General features: G+C 44.7%; 1 protein-coding gene across 4 annotated transcripts in view; it reads right to left on the bottom strand.

The window, feature by feature from the left end:
* Positions 1–273: 273 nt before the first annotated feature.
* LOC138677014 (cAMP-dependent protein kinase catalytic subunit alpha) overlaps positions 274–24,001 on the bottom strand; it is a 58,302-nt gene continuing 34,574 nt past the window's right edge. For 2 of the 4 annotated variants that reach the window (XM_069766795.1, XM_069766793.1), the window contains 9 exons: positions 22,489–22,550; positions 20,984–21,112; positions 19,771–19,869; positions 19,141–19,223; positions 18,923–19,049; positions 16,108–16,203; positions 7,474–7,596; positions 2,864–3,028; positions 375–2,621 (listed from right to left, as the gene is read on the bottom strand). In XM_069766795.1, coding sequence (XP_069622896.1) covers positions 2,496–2,621; positions 2,864–3,028; positions 7,474–7,596; positions 16,108–16,203; positions 18,923–19,049; positions 19,141–19,223; positions 19,771–19,869; positions 20,984–21,112; positions 22,489–22,550 — 1,010 coding nt within the window. In that variant the 3' untranslated portion in view covers positions 375–2,495. Of the gene's footprint in view, positions 2,622–2,863; positions 3,029–7,473; positions 7,597–16,107; positions 16,204–18,922; positions 19,050–19,140; positions 19,224–19,770; positions 19,870–20,983; positions 21,113–22,488; positions 22,551–22,664; positions 22,718–24,001 lie in introns of those variants that run through there. The other 2 variants (XM_069766796.1, XM_069766794.1) reach the window with 2 other exon arrangements.

The raw sequence follows: 24,001 nt of genomic DNA, 5'->3' as shown, positions 1-24,001 counted from the left end.
GTGACTTCATCTCCATCACTAAAGTCAATGGCTCAATCTACGGTAACGAAACATTCTTCAAATAGAGCTCCCCCTTGTGGCCATCCGGAAAAAACAGTGGCGCTTTCAAACGCAATTTCCCATTAACCTGCACCACGGAGAATCTTAGAAGCGAAAGCAAGTAACCCCTTTCTTCATAGCACTCACCTAAAAGAAAATTACTTTATGCATTTCTTCAAAAATCTTGTCTAAAGTGAACTATCAATCCCTAGATAAAATACAAAAAATAATAGATAATTTAGCATTTCATTTATTACAGCACAATCTTCAGGGGGAAAAAAAAAAAAGGGTTTAAGAAAAACAACGGACATTAATTTTACCATTAAAAACACACTTTTTTTTTTAAACAAAACTTTATTGGTAATTTTGTCTCAAATGTTTACAGTATAACACATGTAAGAAGTGAGTGTGTGTATATATATATTTATATATATATAATTTATTTAAGTGAAAACGCAATAGAAATTCACAGATCTGCCCCCAAATTATCCCACTTCCCTCACCATCAATGACTTGTTCAAAAGCCAAACCCCCATTCATTTGCCTTATAATGCAACGGGTTGAAAAAGGAGCGGCCCATCATTTAGGTCTCAACTACCTTCATGCTGGATAATAATAATAATAATATTAATTAAAAAAAAAAAATAAAGTTGTACTTCCGACCTGTGTGGCAACTAGCAGTGTACTGCCCCAGAACCTTAGTCTAGTGGCCATGAAAAGGCCAGGAGGTGATTCATGGAACGCATCAAGATTTGGCATTTATTCGTCTTAACGCTCACAACCAAGGAGACTTCCAGCAGTAGGGTCCCAAAAATCCAAATCTGAACCCTTCCCCCTTTTATGCCTATTGAGAAGGAGCTCCATAAGACAGTCCTTGAAACCAAGCCCGTTCATGGCATAAACCCATTACAGCACCACTTCGCTCAAGCACGAGACATTACTCGTCAACCATGGTGCTCCCGGGAGACATCAGCCAAGGGTTCCATCTTCATACGACTACATCCAACATCTATTTGGAAGGCGACAGCTTCCATGAAGGATCTATTGTCCCGTAATCAACTCTCCGGGCCATAAGTCCACCTGTTCAAAGCTGCTCCACAGATGAACAAGATCTAAAATAAATACATATATTGTAATCTCACTAAAAAAAAAAGGTGACCTACACATGGCAAACATGTAACTATGTCCACTACGTTACTATGGGTAATATCCAAGACTGTACCGCAAGTACGGGACGGGCCAAAGGGACCTTCTCAAAGAGTCCACTCAAGACTTAATTCTTGGCCTAACACTGATCGTAAAGAGTAATCGGCAATTGTGCTTCGACCTTGCGCACACTTGAAGATGCATTGGTCTAAACCAATAATGCACCACGGCCCACGGACTAGTCAAGCCTACCAAAAGCCAGTGACGTGAAATTCATCAAGTAATAATGACCATCAAATCTCTCAATCCCTGTGTAAATTGTAAGCAAGTCACCAAGATAGTCGACAACCGGACAGCTCATGCCTACAACAACGCCTTGTCGCCTAAAGCCCAAGGTCATGAAAGCAGGTTATTCCTGTGTGTCATGTAGGTTGCTCACTAAACAGATGACAAAAGGCCTAACTGACGACCAAAGCCCCCAAACCACACTTACGACTGATCTCATTATAAAAGAAAAAAAAAACACTTCATTTAGTCCCCAGCGAAGCACATGAGAAGTTCCTCTCCTCCACTCCCGATAAAAGTTAGTAGGCAGCCAATAAAGATATGATTGGACCTACTAGAAGAAGGTTATGGCTTCAATGATGAGAGAAGGGGGTTAACCCAGAGGCAAAAAAGTGGGTACGTGGACTAAACAGTGTGATATGGGGGATGGAGGTGTTTGGGGAGGGGTAAAAACTGGCACTTCAGTTTAAAAAGTCATTCTAGGACAAGGAAAGCGGGGCAACAGGACAGTGATTGGCAGGGAAGAGAATTCAGATTAAAACAGTTCAATATTTATAAACTATGTAAACTAAATGATTAAAAACCAGTAGCCAAGCTCTTCGGATGAAAATGGTTAAAAAAAAATAATAATAATAACAAACAAAACAAAAAAGTAACATAGGCCACATCCTGAAGAATATAGGCCCTGCCCCTAAGGTTCTGACTCCACCCTAGAGGAACCAGTCACATTTAAATAACTCTCTTGGCCCCTCTGATCTGTCAAGGAGAGAAGCAGAAGTGTGAGGGAAGTGGGGGATGACAGAGACTGAGGAAAATTCTCCAGGACCAATCGAAACCAGCACCACCAGATCCAGGATATAATAAGATGGCCGCCAAATCGATTCTTGCACCACTAATAAAAGCTAGAGAGGTGGGAAGTGTGAAAGGGAAGGAGAAGTTTGTGTGCCGGTCAGCGGCGTTCTCTCCATCGGTCTCGCTTGATCTCAGGAGATCTTGGATAATGGTTCCTCCTCTCGATGCGCTCTTCAGAACTCAGAGAATTCTTTGGCGCACTTATCTGTAATGGAGACTCTGATTTCCTCCTCTTCATAATCATCAAAATTACTGGTGTCACCTGGGCCCTTGCACTTGGGTATGAATGGGGCCTCCACCTACGACACAAATAAGAATTGGACTGGTGAAAAACGAGAAAGGACAATAATGTAGACTACATACAAAGGATGGCAGAGATCTGAAGGAAATGGAATCTCAAAACCAAGTTTTTTGGCAATGTTTTTTCCTGGAAATCTTATTGAGTAGCGAAACTTCTCCTGGTGGCTCTCTACCTGCTGGTTCCATGGTTGTCCCCATATTGAAAATGCATCAATAAACCAATCATAGTGAAGGTTAGTACCTTCTTCTGATAGACAGCGATCCAATCTGTGGTGCTGAACCATTTATGACCTTTGATGTCTGTCACTCCATTCTTTAGGTTCCCAAATCTCTTGGTGAGGTCAACCTGCAAGAGGTTTCTGAGGAGATCCTTCAAATCAGAACTGAAGTGTGAAGGGAAGCGAACCTAGAAACATGAAATTGTCAGAAAAAAATAAGTTACAATTTGATAGAACATCTACAAAAGCCGTAAAAAAGGGATATACATTATCATAACATGCAATGGTTGATTACATCCAGTACGACCCCCTATATGCTCCCCGAGAGGCCACCATGGAGTTTTTAAACCTAACAATTGAGAACAGTCTTTCAACAAGTTTGTAAAAAAATTAAAAAAAAAAAAAAAGCTGAATTTCCTAAAGTTATTTTATTGCTTCCCACACTGGCTTTGAAGAGTTTCTTCTTGAGGCGTATTTTTGCAGCCTTTTGATGAGACAGGTCCTAGTATGAAGAGATTCAATCAGGATCCGCTTCAAAGTTGTATTTTTAAACTTCATAATAAAGAAAAAGGCTAAAAAAAAAACCTCATGAGCAGCAAGTGGATTTTCTGCAAAACACTTGATAAAATATTCCTACTCTTTTAGAGGCGGATTTTGGTACGGTTTAAAAAAAAAAAAAAGGGAAAGAAAAAAACTCTCCAAAAACCTGTGTGAAGAGTCAGACTGCCGTATTCAGGGCTGGTCACCATTATTGGCACCCCTTCATATTTTCATGGACCTCTTTCATTTCTTATCATGCCGACTCAAACCAAGTTTTCTTACACCGTGTAGGATATTGCACTCTAAAATCTCTTGATAATTCTCCATTTTCAGGATTCCTGTGATATGGTCAAGGTCTCCAGGACCAGACGCAGCAACGCAACGTTATGGAACCTCCACCATGTTTTTTTTTTAGAGTGTTCTTTTCCTTATAAGCTTCATTGCGCCGTCTGTTGCTATTGCTTTGCCAAAAAACTCTATTTTTGTTTCATCTGTCCACAGAACATTTTCCCAGAAGGATTGTGGTTTGTCAAGGTAGTCTTTGTCAAAGATCAGTCGTTCCTTTTTATGCCTTTCTTTCATAAATGGTTTCTTCCATAACAATAATGGTTTCTTCCATAAAGCTCTGCTCGGTTTAGTGTTTGGCATGTGGAACTTGTTGAAACCATGACCCCAGACTGTTCCAGGTCGGCCTTCAGGTCTTTGGACGTTTGACGTGGTGCTTTTTCCACCATTAGCACCAACTTTCGAAGACCTCTTTTGTTAATTTTCCTCTCCCCCCCGCTCATCCAGGTAGGTTCTTGACAGTTCCATGCTTGGCAAACTTCTTAACATTGTATATTGATGAAACTGGAATGCCAAAGTCTTTGGAGATGGCCTTATACCCTTTGGAAGTTTTGTGTTTTCCAATCGTAGTAGTTCTGATGTCCTCAGACAGCCTTCACCATTGTGATAGAGGAACAGGGCCTACCATGTGGTTTTTTAAAACACTAAAGTCATCATTCATTGGCTAATTCATGTCACATGGGCACCGACATTTAATCACAAGTGATTCTCATTCGTTACTTACCACAGGCGAGTCAAAATGTGTTTCCATACTAATTTATCGTAAACAGTGCCAATACCAGTGTCACAGCAAGCTTCGGGTTTTTCTATTTTTTCCTCCCAGTGTTTTTTTTGTTCTAAATTATTTTTCATCATTTGCTCTTTTGTATTTAAACACAGGTGTGGTTTAACACTTTCATTTGGTTATTTTTTTTTCAGGAGATATTCCACCTTATACTTAAACTTTATGGGTGCCAAAAAGCTATGAGCAGGACTGCAGCTCAGACGCGGATCCCAACGCAATGCTCAGACTGCAGCTCAGACGGGGATCCCAACGCAATGCTCGGACCGCAGCTCAGACGGGGATCCCAACGCAATGCTCGGACTGCAGCTCAGACGGGGATCCCAACGCAATGTTCGGACCGCAGCTCAGACGGGGATCCCAACGCAATGCTCGGACCGCAGCTCAGACGGGGATCCCAACGCAATGCTCGGACCGCAGCTCAGACGGGGATCCCAACGCAATGCTCGGACTGCAGCTCAGACGGGGATCCCAACGCAATGCTCGGACCGCAGCTCAGACGGGGATCCCAACGCAATGCTCGGACTGCAGCTCAGACGGGGAACCCAACGCAATGCTCGGACTGCAGCTCAGACGGGGAACCCAACGCAATGCTCGGACTGCAGCTCAGACGGGGATCCCAACGCAATGCTCGGACTGCAGCTCAGACGGGGATCCCAACGCAATGCTCGGACTGCAGCTCAGACGGGGATCCCAACGCAATGCTCGGACTGCAGCTCAGACGGGGATCCCAACGCAATGCTCGGACTGGGTGTCGGTTCTCCCGACTTGAGCGCGACAGCTGTGTAGAAATACCTGCATGGATAGGGAGAGCCGACGGCCAGTCCGAGCATTGCGTTGGGATCACTGTCCGTGTTATAAGGCCTTTTGACTCTGCACTTCGTAACATTTCTGGTCATCACAAGTGGAACTATAAAGCTATATGCAGATGGAGGGGGTTTTTTGCAGAAATTGTGGAGGGAAACTGAGAAAAACATTTTTTTTGAGCAGTATAAAAAAATTTTGTGGAGTATCAAGCATTTTTGCTCCATAAACTCAGTAAAAAGACTCCGTGAGTACGTACCAACAGTAAAGGGAACTACCGTATATACTCGAGTATAAGCCGAGATTTTCAGCCCAAATTTTGGGGCTGAAAGTCCCCTCTCTGCTTATACTCGAGTCATGATCGGAGGTGGGGTTGGCGGCTCAGGGGGGAGAGAGGACTGTCAAACTCACCTAGTCCCGGCGCTCCTGGTGCTGTCCCTGTCTGTCCCATGGTCTCTGGGTGCCGCAGCTCTTCCCCTGTTCAGCGGTCACGTGGGACCGCTCATTAAAGTAATGAATATGGACTCCACTCCCATAGGGGTGGAGCCGCATATTCTTTCCTGTAATGAGCGGTCCCACGTGACCACTTACTACAGGAAGAAGCTGCGGGCGCCGGAGACCATAAGTCCGGGAGAAGCTGACAGGGACCACACCGGAGCAGGTAAGCATGTCATAGTCACCTGTCCGCGTTCCACCCGCCGGGTGCCGCTCCGTCTTCCCGTCCTCTTGCTGTGACTGTTCAGGTCAGAGGGCACGATGACATACTAGTGTGCGCGCCGCCCTCTGCCTGATCAGTCAGTGCGGAGAGACGGGACGCTGAGGAGCAGTGGGCAGCAAGCAAGGAGAGGTGAGTATGTCTTTTTTTTTTATTGCAGCAGCAGCATTACATGTGGCACCGCTATATATGAATCATCTTATGGAGCAATAATGAAATGTATGGAGCATTCTATATGGCACAGCTTTATATGGAGCATCTATGGGGCAATAATGAATTGTATGGAGCATTCTATATGGCACAGCTTTATATGGAGCATCTTATGGGGCAATAATAAACGGTGCAGAGCATTATATATGGGGCACAGCTTTATATGGAGCATCTATGGGGCAATAATGAACGGTGCAGAGCATTATATATGGCACAGCTTTATATGGAGCATCTATGGGACCATAATGAACGGTATGGAGCATTATATATGGGGCACAGCTTTATATGGAGCATCTTATGGGGCAATAATGAACAGTATGGAGCATTCTATATGGCACAGCTTTATACGGAGCATCTATGGGGCCATAAAGAACTGTATGCAGCATTACATGGGGGATATTTTTCTATGGTGCATCTTATGGGCCCATCATCAACTGTATGGAGCATTATATGAGCCCACCATCAACTGTATGGAGCATTATATGGGCCCATCATGAGCTTTATGGAGCATTATATTTTTTAAATTTACCAGTAGCTGCTGCATTTCCTACCCTAGGCTTATACTCGAGTCATTAAGTTTTTCCAGTTTTTTGTGGCAAAATTAGGGGGGGGGGGGGGGGGTCGGCTTTTACTCGAGTATATACGGTATGTTCATAAGAGTCTCCCAGTCGAGCGTCGCTGCGTATGTAGGGGTTAAGAGAGATGGCTGTTGGCTTAACGAGTATTTGGTGGACACCTATCTAATGCGGGGGCCTTAAGGCAGCTCGGTCTCTCAGGAAATCCCAAAATAATTTAAGGTGCCAAACAGTAAGGCTATGGGAACACCGTTTTTGAAGCAACAAGTTTTCTGATGGAAACCACTTCAGGAACCGCTCTCACTGAGGGGAGCGTTCAGAGGATTTTTGAGTGGATGGTATTTTGTCTGAATGAGACTCCACCAAGAACCCTTCAAAAGAAGTGACATGGACATTCCCCCACCACCACCAGCCATTTTCAAAACCTGAAGTGGGAAAAAAAAAAAAGCTCAAAAGACTGAATACATGAACTGTAAAGTGGACACAATCAGATGGAACCACCAGATAACTGCACGCAGTCATGTAAAAGCTTAGAAAGGTTGACTTTCAAAAATAAAATCAAAGAAATAAAAGAAGAAAGTACAATGGACTCAAGATGGTCAATAGATCCTAATCTAGCAGTACACTAGTCAATGAAACAACGAGATCAACGCGGACACTCACCTTCCCAGATACGATCTTTTCATAGATCTGAATTGGCTGGTCAGCAAAGAACGGAGGATAGCCTGCAGCCATTTCATAAATCAGGACTCCAAGGGCCCACCAGTCCACGGCTTTATTATACCCCTATGAAATATAGAAGAGATTAATTATTTTAGGTTTTTAGTTACAAGCCCCACAACTTAAACAGTAATTGACCATATTAGTGGTGCCTCGCACTTTTCATTCCTTGGATGAACGAAGGTGGACAATCCCTGGGGCTATGTTCACAGAGCTTAGTCCTACAGTCAGTGGTTCAGTTGGGGCTTATGTCTGAAGCCCTGGAAAAAGGCATTTGGATGTTTAATGATGGGGCCATTATCTTTAAGAATTCCGAAAGTTACACATGTCCTCAGATGTAAGTCCTGACAGATCTATATCTAATAATATAAATATATATATATATATATATATATATATCCCCACACAATTCTCACATCTCCTTAACCCCCTACATGACAAAATGATTTCTTATTTTTGCATTTTCCTACTAGTGATGAGTGAACGTGCTCGGTAAGGTGTTATATGAGCATGCTCGGGTGCTAACAGGGTCTTCGTTGTGCTCGAAAAATCTGTTCAAGTCCCCGAGTCTCAAAATCTCGCAACTGTTAGGCCGCCGTCACACATGCGAGTTTTACGGACGTAAGAGCGCAGAATCTACGTCCGTAAAACTCGCAAAAAATACGGCACAATTATTCTCTATGCCCCTGCTCCTATTTGCCGTATTTTACTGATCAGTATTATACGGCTTTCTACGGCCGTACAAAATCGCAGCATGCTGCGTTTGTCACCGTACTGCGCAAGAAATACGCCAATGAAAGTGTATGGAAGCGTGAAAAATACGGATTACACACGGACAAGCAGTGTGACTTGCGAGAAATACGCAGCGCTGTTAGAGAGAAAAGCCGGTAATTCAGTGCGGTGTACAGTAAAATCACACTGACAGCTTACAGTAGAATAGGTAGAATAAATGTGTACACATAGAATAGGTATATATATATATATATATATATATATATATATATATATATATATATATATATATATATATATATATATATATATATATATATATATATATATATATATATATATATATATATATATATATATATATATATATATATGTCAGTGAGACACATATATGTATATATATTAATATTTATTCCTGCGCTATACAGCTTGAAAGCCGGTAATTCAATTACCGGCTTTTTCCTTCTCCTTCCTAAAACCCGACATGATTTGAGACATGGTTTACATACAGTAAACCATGTCTTCTCTCCATTTTTTTTGCAGATTCCACACTACTAATGTCAGTAGTGTGTATCTGCAAAATTTGGCCGTTCTAGCTCTTAAAATAAAGGGTTAAATGGCGGAAAAAATTGGCGTGGGCTCCCGCGCAATTTTCTCCGCCAGAGTAGTAAAGCCAGTGACTGAGGGCAGATATTAATAGCCTGGAGAGGGTCCATGGTTATTGGCCCCCCCTGGCTAAAAATATCTGCCCCCAGCCACCCCAGAAAAGGCACATCTGGAAGATGCGCCTATTCTGGCACTTGGCCACTCTCTTCCCATTCCCGTGTAGCGGTGGGATATGGGGTAATGAAGGGTTAATGCCACCTTGCTATTGTAAGGTGACATTAAGCCTAATTAATAATGGAGAGGCGTCAATTATGACACCTATCCATTATTAATCCAATACTAGTAAAGGGTTAAATAAAACACAAACACAATATTTAAAATTATTTTAATGAAATAAAAACAATGGTTGTTGGAGTATTTTAGTCAACGCCCAATCCAGTCACTGAAGACCCTCGTTCTGTGAGTAAAAAAACATAATAAACCAACAATATACTTACCCTCCGCAGATCTGTAACGTCCAACGATGTAAATCCTTCTGAAGGGGTTAAAACATTTTGCAGCAAGGAGCTGTGCTAATGCACGCTGCTCCTCGCTGCAAAACCCCAGGGAATGAGGCTAAAAATAGATCAATGATCTATATTTAGCTTCATTTGCGGTGAGGCGCCCTCTGCTGGCTGTTCATAGATCGTGGGAAATTACCTAGAAAGCCAGGGAGCCAGGGAGCTTTCTAGGTAATTTCCCACGATCTATGAACAGCCAGCAGAGGGCGCCTCACCGCAAATGAAGCTAAATATAGATCATTGATCTATTTTTAGCCTCATTCCCTGGGGTTTTGCAGCGAGGAGCAGCGTGCATTAGCACAGCTCCTTGCTGCAAAATGTTTTAACCCCTTCAGAAGGATTTACATCGTTGGACGTTACAGATCTGCGGAGGGTAAGTATATTGTTGGTTTATTATGTTTTTTTACTCACAGAACGAGGGTCTTCAGTGACTGGATTGGGCGTTGACTAAAATACTCCAACAACCATTGTTTTTATTTCATTAAAATAATTTTAAATATTGTGTTTGTGTTTTATTTAACCCTTTACTAGTATTGGATTAATAATGGATAGGTGTCATAATTGACGCCTCTCCATTATTAATTAGGCTTAATGTCACCTTACAATAGCAAGGTGGCATTAACCCTTCATTACCCCATATCCCACCGCTACACGGGAATGGGAAGAGAGTGGCCAAGTGCCAGAATAGGCGCATCTTCCAGATGTGCCTTTTCTGGGGTGGCTGGGGGCAGATATTTTTAGCCAGGGGGGGGCCAATAACCATGGACCCTCTCCAGGCTATTAATATCTGCCCTCAGTCACTGGCTTTACTACTCTGGCGGAGAAAATTGCGCGGGAGCCCACGCCAATTTTTTCCGCCATTTAACCCTTTATTTTAAGAGCTAGAACGGCCAAATTTTGCAGATACACACTACTGACATTAGTAGTGTGGAATCTGCAAAAAAAATGGAGAGAAGACATGGTTTACTGTATGTAAACCATGTCTCAAATCATGTCGGGTTTTAGGAAGGAGAAGGAAAAAGCCGGTAATTGAATTACCGGCTTTCAAGCTGTATAGCGCTGGAATAAATATTAATATATATACATATATGTGTCTCACTGACATATATATATATATATACCTATTCTATGTGTACACATTTATTCTACCTATTCTACTGTAAGCTGTCAGTGTGATTTTACTGTACACCGCACTGAATTACCGGCTTTTCTCTCTAATATATGTGTCTACTGATATATATATATATATATATATATATATATATATATATATTATATATATATATATATATATATATATAGACAGTATATATATATATTTTCTTTTCTTTTTGGGACACATGGATCACTTCTATAGCGGTATGTTGGTTTTGCTAGCCTGCGAGAAAACCACGCAGTACGGATGCCATACGGATTACATACGGAGGATGCCATGCGCAAAAAACGCTGACACACCCTGCCTACGGAGGAGCTATGGACCACTTTTTTCGGGACTTTTCAGCGTATTACGGCCGTAATATACGGACCGTATTGTTTTACGCTGTGTGTGACGCCGGCCTTAGACAGCCACAACACATTCAGAGATTGCCTAACAGCCAGATACAAGCAGCCGCGGGGACTCGAACACAGCTTCCGAGCACGCAGAAGACATTCAGTTAGTACCCGAGCATGCTCAGATAACACTTCATGAGAGCACGTTTGTAGGGGTAGAAAATTTGTAAACTTGCTTTTTCTTATTTGGCTTGTCTTTTTTTTTCCATTTGGGAAGCTGACAATTATTGGCACCATTTGGGGTACATAGCACATTTTAATTGCATTTCTTGGGGGCAATTAACCCCTTAAGCCCCGAGGGTGGTTTGCACGTTAATGACCGGGCCAATTTTTACAATTCTGACCACTGTCCCTTTATGAGCTTATAACTCTGGAACGCTTCAACGGATCTTGGCTATTCTGACACTGTTTTCTCGTGACGTATTGTACTTCATGTTAGTGGTAAAATTTATTCGATATAACTTGCGTTTATTTGTGAAAAAAATGGAAATTTGGCGAAAATTTTGAAAATTTCGCAATTTTCCAACTTTGAATTTTTATACCCTTAAATCACAGAGATATATCACACAAAATACTTAATAAGTAACATTTCCCACATGTCTACTTCACATCAGCACAATTTTGGAACCAAAATTTTTTTTTTGTTAGGGAGTTATAAGGGTTAAAAGTTGACCAGCAATTTCTCATTTTTGCAACACCATTTTTTTTTTAGGGACCACATCTCATTTGAAGTCATTTTGAGGGGTCTATATGATAGAAAATACCCAAGTGTGACACCATTCTAAAAACTGCACCCCTCAAGGTGCTCAAAACCACATTCAAGAAGTTTATTAACCCTTCAGGTGTTTTACAGGAATTTTTGGAATGTTTAAATAAAAATGAACATTTAACTTTTTTTCACACAAAATTTATTTCAGCTCCAATTTGTTTTATTTTACCAAGGGTAACAGGAGAAAATGGACCCCAAAAGTTGTTGTACAATTTGTCCTGAGTACGCCGATACCCCATATGTGGGGGTAAACCACTGTTTGGGCACATGGCAGAGCTCGGAAGGGAAGGAGCGCCGTTTGACTTTTCAATGCAAAATTGACTGGAATTGAGATGGGACGCCATGTTGCGTTTGGAGAGCCCCTGATGTGCCTAAACATTGAAACCCCCCACAAGTGACACCATTTTGGAAAGTAGACCCCCTAAGGAACTTATCTAAATGTGTTTTGAGAGCTTTGAGCCCCCAAGTGTTTCACTACAGTTTATAACGCAGAGCCGTGAAAATAAAAATTCTTTTTTTTCTCACAAAAATGATTTTTTAGTCCCCAGTTTTGTATTTTCACAAGGGTAACAGGATAAATTGGACCCCAAAAGTTGTTGTCCAATTTGTCCTGAGTACGCTGATACTCCATATGTGGGGGGGAAGCACTGTTTGGGTGCATGGCAGAGCTCGGAAGGGAAGGAGCGCCATTTGGAATGCAGACTTAGATGGATTGGTCTGCAGGCATCACGTTGCATTTGCAGAGCCCCTGATGTACCCAAACAGTAGAAACCCCCCACAAGTGACCCCATATTGGAAACTAGACCCCCCAAGGAACTTATCTAGATGTGTTGTGAGAATTTTGAACCCCCAAGTGTTTCACTACAGTTTATAACGCAGAGCCGCGAAAATAAAAAAAATCTTATTTTTCCCACAAAAATGATTTTTAGCCCCCCACATTTTTATTTTCCCAAGGATAACAAGAGAACTTGGACCCCAAAAGTTGTTGTCCAATTTGTCCTGAGTACGCTGAAACCCCATATGTTGGGGTAAACCCCTGTTTGGGCGCACAGGAGAGCTCAGAAGGGAAGGAGCACTGTTTTACTTTTTCAACGCAGAATTGGCTGGAATTGAGATCGGACGCCATGTCGCGTTTGGAGAGCCCCTGATGTGTCTAAACAGTGGAAACCCCCCAATTATAACAAACCCTAATCCAAACACACCTCTAACCCTAATCCCAACAGTAACCCTAACTACACCCCTAATTCTAATCCCAACCGTAAATATAATCCAAACCCTAACCCTAACTTTAGCCCCAACCCTAACTTTAGCCCCAACCCTAACCCTAACTTTAGCTCCAACCCTAACCCCAACCCTAACCCTAGCCCCAACCCTAACCCCAACCCCAGCCCCAACCCTAGCCCTAACTTTAGCCCCAACCCTAACCCTAGCCCTAACCCTGATGGGAAAATGGAAATAAATACATTTTTTTAATTTTATTATTTTTCCCTAACTAAGGGGGTGATGAAGGGGGGTTTGATTTACTTTTATAGCGTTTTTTATATCGGATTTTTATGATTGGCAGCCGTCACACACTAAGATACGCTTTTTTTATAGCAAAAAAGTTTTTGCGTCTCCACATTTTGAGACCTATAATTTTTCCATATTTGAGTCCACAGAGTCATGTGAGGTCTTGTTTTTTGCGGGACGAGTTGACGTTTTTATTGGTAACATTTTCGGGCACGTGACAGTTTTTGATCACTTTTTATTCCGATTTTTGTGAGGCAGAATGACCAAAAACCAGCTATTCATGAAGTTCTTTTGGGGGAGGCATTTATACCGTTCCGCGTTTGGTAAAGTGGATAAAGCAGTTTTATTCTTCGGGTCAGTACGATTACAGCGACACCTCATTTATATCATCTTTTTATGTTTTAGCGCATTTATACGATAAAAACTATTTTATAGAAAAAATAATTATTTTGGCATCGCTTTATTCTCAGGACTATAACTTTTTTGCTGATGCTCGTTTTTTGCGGGACAAGATGACGCTTTCAGCGGTATCATGGTTATTTATATCCGTCTTTTTGATCGCGTTACTCCACTTTTTGTTCGGCGGTATGATAATAAAGCGTTGTTTTTTGGCTTTTTTTTCTTACTGTGTTCACTGAAGGGGTTAACTAGTGGGCCAGTTTTATAGGTCGGGTCGTTACGGACGCGGCGATACTAAATGTGTACTTTTTTTTTTTTTTTTAGATAAAGAAATGTATTTATGGGAATAATATTTTTTTATTTATTTAGTAATTTTTTTTTTTTTTTACACATGTGGATTTTTTTTTTTTTTTTTTTTTTAAACTTTTTTACTTTGTCCCAGGGGAACACATCACAGATCGCCGATCTTACAGTTTGCACAACACTCTGTAAGATCGGCGATCTCACTGACATCGCTGCAGGCTTACCAGCACCTGCAGGCGACCCGGAAGTACTCCCTACAGGACCCGGATGCAGCCCCGCGGCCATTTTGGATCCGGGGCCTGCAGGGAGAAGACGTTCGGTACAAGGTGAGCACATCACCTTGTACCGATCGTCTCAGGGAAGCACGCAGGGAGCCCCCTCCCTGCGCGATGCTTCCCTGTACCGCCGGCACATCGCGATCATGTTTGATCGCGGTGTGCCGGGGGTTAATGTGCCGGGAGCGGTCCGTGACCGCTCCTGGCACATAGTGCCGGATGTCAGCTGCGATAGTCAGCTGACACCAGGCCGCGATCCCCCCGTGAGCGCGGCCGATCGCATATGACGTACTATCCCGTCACTGGGAATTAAGTCCCAGGTCATCTGGACGGGATAGTACGTCATATGGGATTAATGGGTTAAAGCAACTAGCGAAAATAAAATAAAAAAAAAAGATTATATATATATATATATATATATATATATATATAAAAATCCCATCAATTTTAAGAGTTTCATTGTTTTTCTTTTTGTAATCAATTTTTCACTATCGGCCCGAAGAACTATCATCAGGCAGGTAGTTGCTACCTACCCGCCTATAGTGCCCGGCATGGTTCAGAGACCGCTCCTGGCAGCAATTTTGCGGCTTCCACTGATGTCACGTCCAGAGCAGCTCCTCTTCTTCCGCTCTGCTGGTGGGGTGAAGCTGCTGATGATATAATGACTGACAGCTGCCTCTCCACTGCCTAACTGCGGGGAGCTGGCTGTTAATCAGAACGGAGCAGCCTGGAAGAATAAGAGCTGCTCTGTTGACATGGAGCGGCTGAATTGCCAGTGGTGACCGTTCTGAGCTGGCGCCGGCTTGAGCAGGCAGGTAGCTGGGTCAGTAAGCAATTAGCTGCCTGTTAGTCTTTAGGTCCATCGTAAAAAATAAATAAATAATAAAAAAAATGTCCTGGACAATCCCTTTAATAACCATGATCCTACTCAAGTAATCAATTATATATGCTGAACGGTTAGTGGATGTTTTCAATTCATGTTCTTTGAAGAATCACTTAAAAAAATATATAGGTACATATACAACCCCTGGCAAAAATTATGGAATCACCGGCCTTGGAGGATGTTCATTCAGTTGTTTTGTTTTGTGCCATGTCTGATCTGCTTTTTTTTTTTTCTACAAAATTAAAGTCATTTCAAATGGCAAGTTTCTGGCTTTAAGAAACACTAAAAGAAATCAGGAACCAAAAACGTGGTAGTCAGTAATGGTTCCTTTTTTAGAACAAGCATAGGGGAAAGATTGAACATCCTCCGAGGCCGGTGATTCCATAATTCTTGCCAGGGGTTGTAGATATAGATATCTATATATATGACTGGGATCCACATCAATAACTAGAATTTTGTGGACATTAGATAGAGCTTAATTATTGGACTAACCCCTTTAACACGAACTACTGTATTTTTTTGATTATAAGATGTGTCCCCCCCTAAAACTGGAAGGAAAATGGGGGTACGTCTTATAATGTAGCCTACCAGTGGGGAGAGGGAGAGGCTGCAGGAGGCCAGCGGCAGGAGTGGGGCAATGCTGCATGCCCCGGGCTGACAAGATGGGGAGCCCCGGTGGTGCGAGGTTGTGGGCCCTGGCCTTTCATAAAATTCCCCTTCCCATTGATTTTTCTACAGTGGGCTTCAGGAAAATGGCAACCTGCCTCCTGGGACCCCGCAGCTGCTCCACTCTTTCCCCCTGATAAGTTACCGTAAAATTGGACTATATGGCACGGCACCAATTTATTTAAAAATATGTATTCTTCCCATTTTCCTCCCCAAAATTCGGGTGTGTCTTATAGTCTGCAAAATACGGTATACCTTCAAAAGCACAGACCTTTCCAAACAGAAGACTGGACAATAAAACAAACTTTGAGCTCTGTTACTCACCTTGCTAAGGATAATTTCAGGGGCCAAGTACTCTGGCGTGCCACACAAAGTCCAAGTTCTTCCCTTTACTCGCTTGGCAAAGCCAAAATCTGTCACCTGCGTAAAAAGGTCAGGAATTGAAACACAAATTCTTAACTTGTAATTCCTAACATGGCCTACAGGTGGCACTATGCATCTCACATGGACATGAAGTATATATACGGAATACAGACACAAAATAGTTCCGGTTTAAGGAGAACCAGGTGTGAGGGGTCGACACGCTTAGCTGCTTCTTCAGGTAGACACAGGAACACTTTGGTAATGAAACACCTGCTGGTTTATTAAAGTCAGCATAGACCAAGGCAGGGTTTAGGAAAAACAAAAGCAGAGTCTTCCTGGCTTAATGGAAAACAAAACAAAGTTCAACACATTCTTTTCTCTGCAGGTTTCACCTGCAGACGCATGGCAATGTCCTGCGCTCCTCCTGGAGTCACGTGGGAGTGCTTCCTCTCCCAATACATCACCTAGACTGCCTCTCATGTCCAGGTATTTAACCAGGACCACGTGGTGATCACATGATCGTGACATCACCGCAGGTCCTGACAGCACACAAGCCTGTGTCGGCTCTGCAGGAGGGGATATGGTGAGCACCCTCCCTCCCACTATGGGTGCTCACTTAAAACCAGCCCATGTATAACTTTAAATTAACCCTCTCAGCACGTAACTTGCTGGAAGCAAAAATATCCTGGATTTACATCACTGACCGCAGTATGCGCAGTGACACTTACAGTTGTGTCCAAAAGTATTGACACCCCTGCAATTCTGTCAGATAATACTCAGTTTCTTCCTGAAAATGATTGCAAACACAAATTATTTGTTATTATTATCTTCATTTAATTTGTCTTAAATGAAAAAACACAAAAAGAATTGTCCTAAATCCAAATTGGATATAATTCCACACCAAACATAAAAAAGGGGGTGGACAAAAGTATTGGCACTGTTCGAAAAATCATGTGATGCTTCACTAATTTGTGTAATTAACAGCACCTGTAACTTACCTGTGGCACCTAACAGGTGGTGGCAATAACTAAATCACACTTGCAGCCAGTTGACATGGATTAAAGTTGACTCAACCTCTGTCCTGTGTCCTTGTGTGTACCACAATGAGCATGGAAAAAAGAAAGAAGACCAAAGAACTGTCTGAGGACTTGAGAAACCAAATTGTGAGGAAGCATGAGCAATCTCAAGGCTACAAAGACCTGAATGTTCCTGTGTCTACCGTACACAGTGCCATCAAGAGGTTTAAAACCCATGGCACTGTGGCTAACCTCCCTAGATGTGGACGGAAAAGAAAAATTGCCAAGAGATTTCAACGCAAGATTGTGCGGATGTTGGATAAAGAACCTTGACTAACATTCAAACAAGTTCAAGCTGCCCTGCAGTCCGAGGGTACAACAGTGTCAACCCGTACTATCCGTCGGCGTCTGAATGAAAAGGGACTGTATGGTAGGAGACCCAGGAAGACCCCACTTCTTAACCCGAGACATAAAAAAGCCAGGCTGGAGTTTGCCAAAACTTACGTGAAAAAGCCTAAAACGTTTTGGAGGAATGTTCTCTGGTCAGATGAGACAAACGTAGAGCTTTTTGGGCAAAGGCATCAACATAGAGTTTACAGGAGAAAAAAAGAGGCATTCAAAGAAAAGAACACGGTCCCTAAAGTCAAACATGGCGGAGGTTCCCTGATGTTTTGGAGTTGCTTTGCTGCCTCAGGCACTGGACTGCTTAACTGTGTGCATGGTATTATGAAGTCTGAAGACTACCAACAAATTTTGCAGCATAATGTAGGGCCCAGTGTGAGAAAGCTGGGTGTCCCTCAGAGGTCATGGGTATTCCAGCAGGACAATGACCCAAAACACACTTCAAAAAGCACTAGAAAATGGTTTGAGAGAAAGCACTGGAGACTTCTAAGGTGGCCAGCAATGAGTCCAGACCTGAATCCCATAGAACACCTGTGGAGAGATCTAAAAATGGCAGTTTGGAGAAGGCACCCTTCAAATATCAGGGACCTGGAGCAGTTTGCCAAAGAAGACTGGTCTAAAATTCCAGCAGAGCATTGTAAGAAACTCATTGATGGTTACCGGAAGTGGTTGGTCGCAGTTATTTTGGCTAAAGGTTGTGCAACCAAGTATTAGGCTGAGGGTGCCAATACTTTTGTCTGGCCCATTTTTGGAGTTTTGTGTGAAATGATCAATGTTTTGCTTTTTTCTTCATTCTCTTTTGTGTTTTTTCATTTAAGACAAATTAAATGAAGATAATAATACCAAAGAATTTGTGATTGCAATCACTTTCAGGAAGAAACTGAGTATTATCTGACAGAATTGCAGGGGTGTGAATACTTTTGGCCACAACTGTATCTCCCTTCATACACTGCCATTGACTGTCACACAGGTATGATGTTATCTGGGCTCATGGAAAGTAAGAGACTAAAAGGGGTTTGTTGGGGTCACATGACTGCAAGTACGCATTTTGCATACTTGCATAATAATACTTTCGGTCACATTCTGACTAGCTGTATTGAGCAAGGCCGTGCACATCAAGCTGGAATGTGGTCGAAAGATTACAAGTCGCATACTTGTGGTAACATGCCCGCCCGTTATCGCCAACACCGGAGAATCCTGATGGCAATCGGTGTGCGCTCTGGGAGGATTCACAAGTCTGCGATCACGCTTATTAGCAAAACACCAGACAATCCCTTTACAACAAGCATTATGGCAAAGCAATATCCTTCAAATCAAGCAAATCCCTTCATTAAGACGTAAAGCACAGGAAGGAGCACCTGTATGTAACCTTGCTGGTCTATAAGCAGATTCTCTGGTTTCAGGTCTCTGTATATAAGATCCAGGGAGTGCAGGTATTCAAAGGTTAATACAATTTGGGATGCGTAAAAGCGGGCGTGAGGTTCACTGCAAGAAGGAAAGAAAAAAAGTCAGTTACCACTGAGCAAACAAGATGATAGAAATAAGTGCCCCCCACGCACCAAGCTCCATGCACTACCTGAAGCGTCCGATCCGACGCAGGTGAGAGAACATCTCGCCCCCCGCTACATACTCCATCACCATGTACAGATTAGTGTTGTCCTGAGAAGAAAAGCACAAGAAGCTAAAATGACAGCAAAATATCATATCATATACTCACAAGATGGCCTAACAGAGGCTAGTGAGGTAGACCAGCCGCACCGTACAGGAGAGAGAAAGGCAATAGTGAAGACTAGTGTTTAGCCAAGAAACAGGCTGGGGGACAGAGGAGCACGAGCACGAGGCGCCGGACAGAGGAGCACGAGGCGCCGGACAGAGGAGCACGAGGCGCCGGACAGAGGAGCACGAGGCGCCGGACAGAGGAGCACGAGGCGCCGGACAGAGGAGCACGAGGCGCCGGACAGAGGAGCACGAGGCGCCGGACAGAGGAGCACGAGGCGCCGGACAGAGGAGCACGAGGCGCCGGACAGAGGAGCACGAGGCGCCGGACAGAGGAGCACGGAGGGCCGGACAGAGGAGCACGAGGCCCCGGACAGAGGAGCACGGAGGGCCGGACAGAGGAGCACGGAGGGCCGGACAGAGGAGCAGGGAGAGGGGAGCATAAGTTTATAAATATAGAACAATAAATTTACAAATATATCACAATTACCTTGAATGAATACTCCAGGCGCACAAGGAAAGGGAAGTTAACAGCCTGTAGGATGCGCTTCTCATTCAGCGTGTGCTCAATCTGCTTCAACTTCACCACCTGGCATAAAAAACAGAAGAACATTATCTTCATCATGGGGCCAACACCGCTATAACACTTGGTAATAATGGGGCACCACTCACATACCCAAATGCTCCCAGTAATCAAATATCATATCTAAAACAGCAATAAAAACAATTGCCATCACGCACTGCTCCTGACTGCAGGGAATGACTACACCCAGGTCATCACCGAGCACCTAACATAATGAGGCGGTGTGACACATCTATGTGGATGGCGCCATTCTGAGCCTTTCCTGCAGATTTTGTCATGTTTTGCTGCAGCTACACTAGATCTACAATGAGGTCTCATAGGGTGGGAGGAACGCACCGGTGGTCACCTTATTCTGAAGCTCCTCACTTGCGTCTTTTCAGTCATTCTGCTGCCGGGAGTCTTTGCTGTACTCAAGTATACGGAATGGGCGACTTCCAAACAAAGCTGCCCGAAGCGTGAACAGGTCACTTCTTTTAACTGTTTCATGGTTTCCAACCCTGAAGCGATTAAAAGCAGTGACGAGATGGCACATGTGCACAGCATTGTGGTTTTTACATTGCCGTGCATTAGGTTCGTTTTTTTTGCGGTGCTTTTTGAAGTGGGATCTGAAAATGACATTAGGAGCCTTAACCGATGGAGAATCCCACTTAGAATCCGGCCTTTATGGGCAGACTGACTCCATCAAGAATAATGGGACCGTAACATTCTAGTTCCTCAAGAGACACCTACACAAACCTGCGACTTATCCCGACATGACCATACTCACACCTGGGATCTGGACTTACAAGTATCCAGCTAGAAACAAATTAAAGAAAATGAAAAAAAGTCTATATTGGCCATGAGGTGTCCCCAAAATTACTTTCAAGGGTCCTGTCCAGGCCCCACACTGATTATATTACTAACCGGTAACACCAATCCCTTAAACGAAAAGTGGAGCCATCTACAGGGCAATTATAATCTGGTCAATGTGTGACCAATGATATCACCATGTAACTTACTGGTTTCGTGTTCTTTACATGTGTGGACATTTTGCACATAACCTCCAACATCTTGGTGTATACTGATGGGACGCGGCCATGTCCAGTGGGCACAACGTAGAGTATACAGACACCGGACTAACCTTCTGCTTATCCAAGATCTTCATGGCGTAGTGATGGCCGTTCTCCTTATGTCTGACGAGCATCACGCGGCCAAACGAGCCTGTGCCCAGCGTCTTAATGCGCTCAAACTGGTCCAGGTGAGCAGTGTTCTGTGGAGGGCAAGCAGCAGAGGTGAGGAGGCTGCAGGGCGCCATCATTAACCATCCTCACTGGGCAACCAGACATACTGGTCAGGATGGAAATACATCGGTATCAACACTACCCAACCACAGTCACCCTCTAACCAACTTAGGAAAAGGCATAGACAACATTGTGGTGCTGGCATAGCACTAACACTACCATGTTACCAGCCCTGTTGTAGGCCAGCAACAGTTTACAAACATTATTATTATTTATTTATTAATATAGCACCATTATTTCCATGGTGCTGTACATGAGAAAGGGGTTACGTACAGAGTGTACCCCAAACATTGTACCCTTCCCTCTCTAGGCTAGCCATGATGTGCCCTACCCTGTCAACCAGGGCTGTGGAGTCGGTATAAAATGGACCAAGTCCTAAAATATTTAAGACATTGAGTGCAGTAGTAGAATGCAGAATGTGCTGTAAATATCTTCATAAGAATTTGGGAAGGTTGTGAAATGTCCTATAAATGTCTGTTCTGCTCCTGATCTCAGCTTTAGTGGAGACGAATCTGTGCTGCACTTTATGTACATGCTCAGTAGCAAGGCAGGGCTGTGGGGTCGGAAGGTAGGGAAATTGAGGAGTCAGAGTTGGAGGTTTGGCTTACCGAATCCACAGCCCTGCTCTCAACACCAGCTACGCGGCGCCCCGACCGCTCCACGCCAGCTACCTGGCGCCCCGACAGCTCCACGCAAGCTACGCCGCATCCTGATCGCTCCACGCCAGCTATGCGGCGCCCTGTTCGCTCCACGCCAGCTACACCGCGCCCTGGCCGCTCCACGCCAGCTACACCGCGCCCTGACCACTCCATGCCAGCTACGCAGCGCCCTGACAGCTCCACGCCAGCTACGCGGCGCCCCGACCGCTCCACGCCAGCTATGCGGCGCCCTGTTCGCTCCACGCCAGCTACGCGGCGCCCTGACCACTCCATGCCAGCTACGCAGCGCCCTGACAGCTCCACGTCAGCTATGCGGCGCCCCGACCGCTCCACGCCAGCTATGCTCCGCCCTGCATGCTCTACAATAGCTGCACTGTATCCTTCCCGCTCTATGCTAGTCGCATTGTACCCAGTCAGCTCTACACCATCTACAGTTCTACACTGTACCTTGCTGGTTATACATTATACACACTGTACCAATTTCTACCATGGTATTCATAATGTCTCTTACCTGTGCTACCATGTTGGCTATGACCCACCTTGCCAACGATACCAATTTTTCCAAGTGGTACTCATGTCCAGCTCCTTCAGATCATACACACTACACAATACCAGCGGTACTACACTATCTGCTCGGCACCCTGCACACAGCCCCATACCTTACTGCACAGTGAATGCTTCAGTACCTGAGCTGGGTTCTCCCATTTCTTCAGGAAGTCTTCTTTCGCTTTGGCCAGGAATTCTTTCACTGTAAATAGACGAGTAGAGAGATCAGACATCTGAGCGCAGACACACACACACACACACACACACACACACACACACACACACAGCCCCGGCACCCACAGGGTTAAAGTCCTACCTGCCAGACTCATTATCCACAGATGTCCAGCCCTACAGGTAAGCAGGTGCCGTCATACACCCCGAGCATTACTACTCCCACAGACTCCTGGCTGCACATAACATGGCAGACACATGCGGGACCAGCAGCCTGCGCCCGTCAGATTCCTGCATTATTCCTCTGTTTATTCTCAGAGATGCTGGACACTGTTATAGGGACTTTGGCCTCAGCAAAGAAAAATAGCAACCCGTATAACCCCAAGCAGAGGTCCCTCCACTCCCAGGTCGGCAGCTAGGACAGTGGCGCCCTCTGCAGGAGACTGCTCAAATCATCACCCTAGTTCACAAACGGAAATCAGATACTCTATGATCATTACAGGGTTTTCTGAAAATCGCAAGTTATCCACTATTCATAGGAAAGGGCGATAACTTACTGATCCCGGGGGGGGGGGTTCCGACTCCTGGGACCCTCAGAGAACAGGACTCCTTAAACAGAAAAAACTCCAAGGGTTCTGCATTGTTCTGTTTTGAATGGAGCAGAGGTGCGTATGCTCAGCCACCGCTCTATGCATTGTCTATGGGACTGCTCTACCTTTACGTTATCTATGCACCCTGACGGTTATACCATACCCTATGAGAACCCCCTGGTCACGCTAACACCCTCCCCACGCTATTCACACTGTAACCCCGGCCGCTCCGCCTCCCTCACACTGTAACCCCGGCCGCTCTGCCTGCCTCACTGTATCCGGGCCACTCCGCGTCCCTCACACTGTAACCCCGGCCGCTCAGTGTCCCTCACACTGTAACCCCGGCCGCTCCACGTCCCTCACACTGTAACCCCGGCCGCTCAGCGTCCCTCACACTGTAACCCCGGCCGCTCCGCCTCCCTCACACTGTAACCCCGGCCGCTCTGCCTGCCTCACTGTATCCGGGCCACTCCGCGTCCCTCACACTGTAACCCCGGCCGCTCAGTGTCCCTCACACTGTAACCCCGGCCGCTCCGCGTCCCTCACACTGTAACCCCGGCCGCTCCGCCTCCCTCACACTGTAACCCCGGCCGCTCTGCCTGCCTCACTGTATCCGGGCCACTCCGCGTCCCTCACACTGTAACCCCGGCCGCTCAGTGTCCCTCACACTGTAACCCCGGCCGCTCCGCGTCCCTCACACTGTAACCCCGGCCGCTCCGCGTCCCTCACACTGTAACCCCGGCCGCTCAGTGTCCCTCACACTAACCCCGGCCGCTCAGTGTCCCTCACACTGTAACCCCGGCCGCTCCGCGTCCCTCACACTGTAACCCCAGCCGCTCAGTGTCCCTCACACTGTAACCCCGGCCGCTCCACGTCCCTCACACTGTAACCC

The sequence above is a fragment of the Ranitomeya imitator genome, chromosome 4 (assembly GCF_032444005.1).
Source record: "Ranitomeya imitator isolate aRanImi1 chromosome 4, aRanImi1.pri, whole genome shotgun sequence".
NCBI classification, from domain to species: Eukaryota; Metazoa; Chordata; class Amphibia; order Anura; family Dendrobatidae; genus Ranitomeya; species Ranitomeya imitator.
Note: the sequence above shows the minus strand (reverse complement) of the source record. Positions and strands in the feature narration are given on the sequence as shown.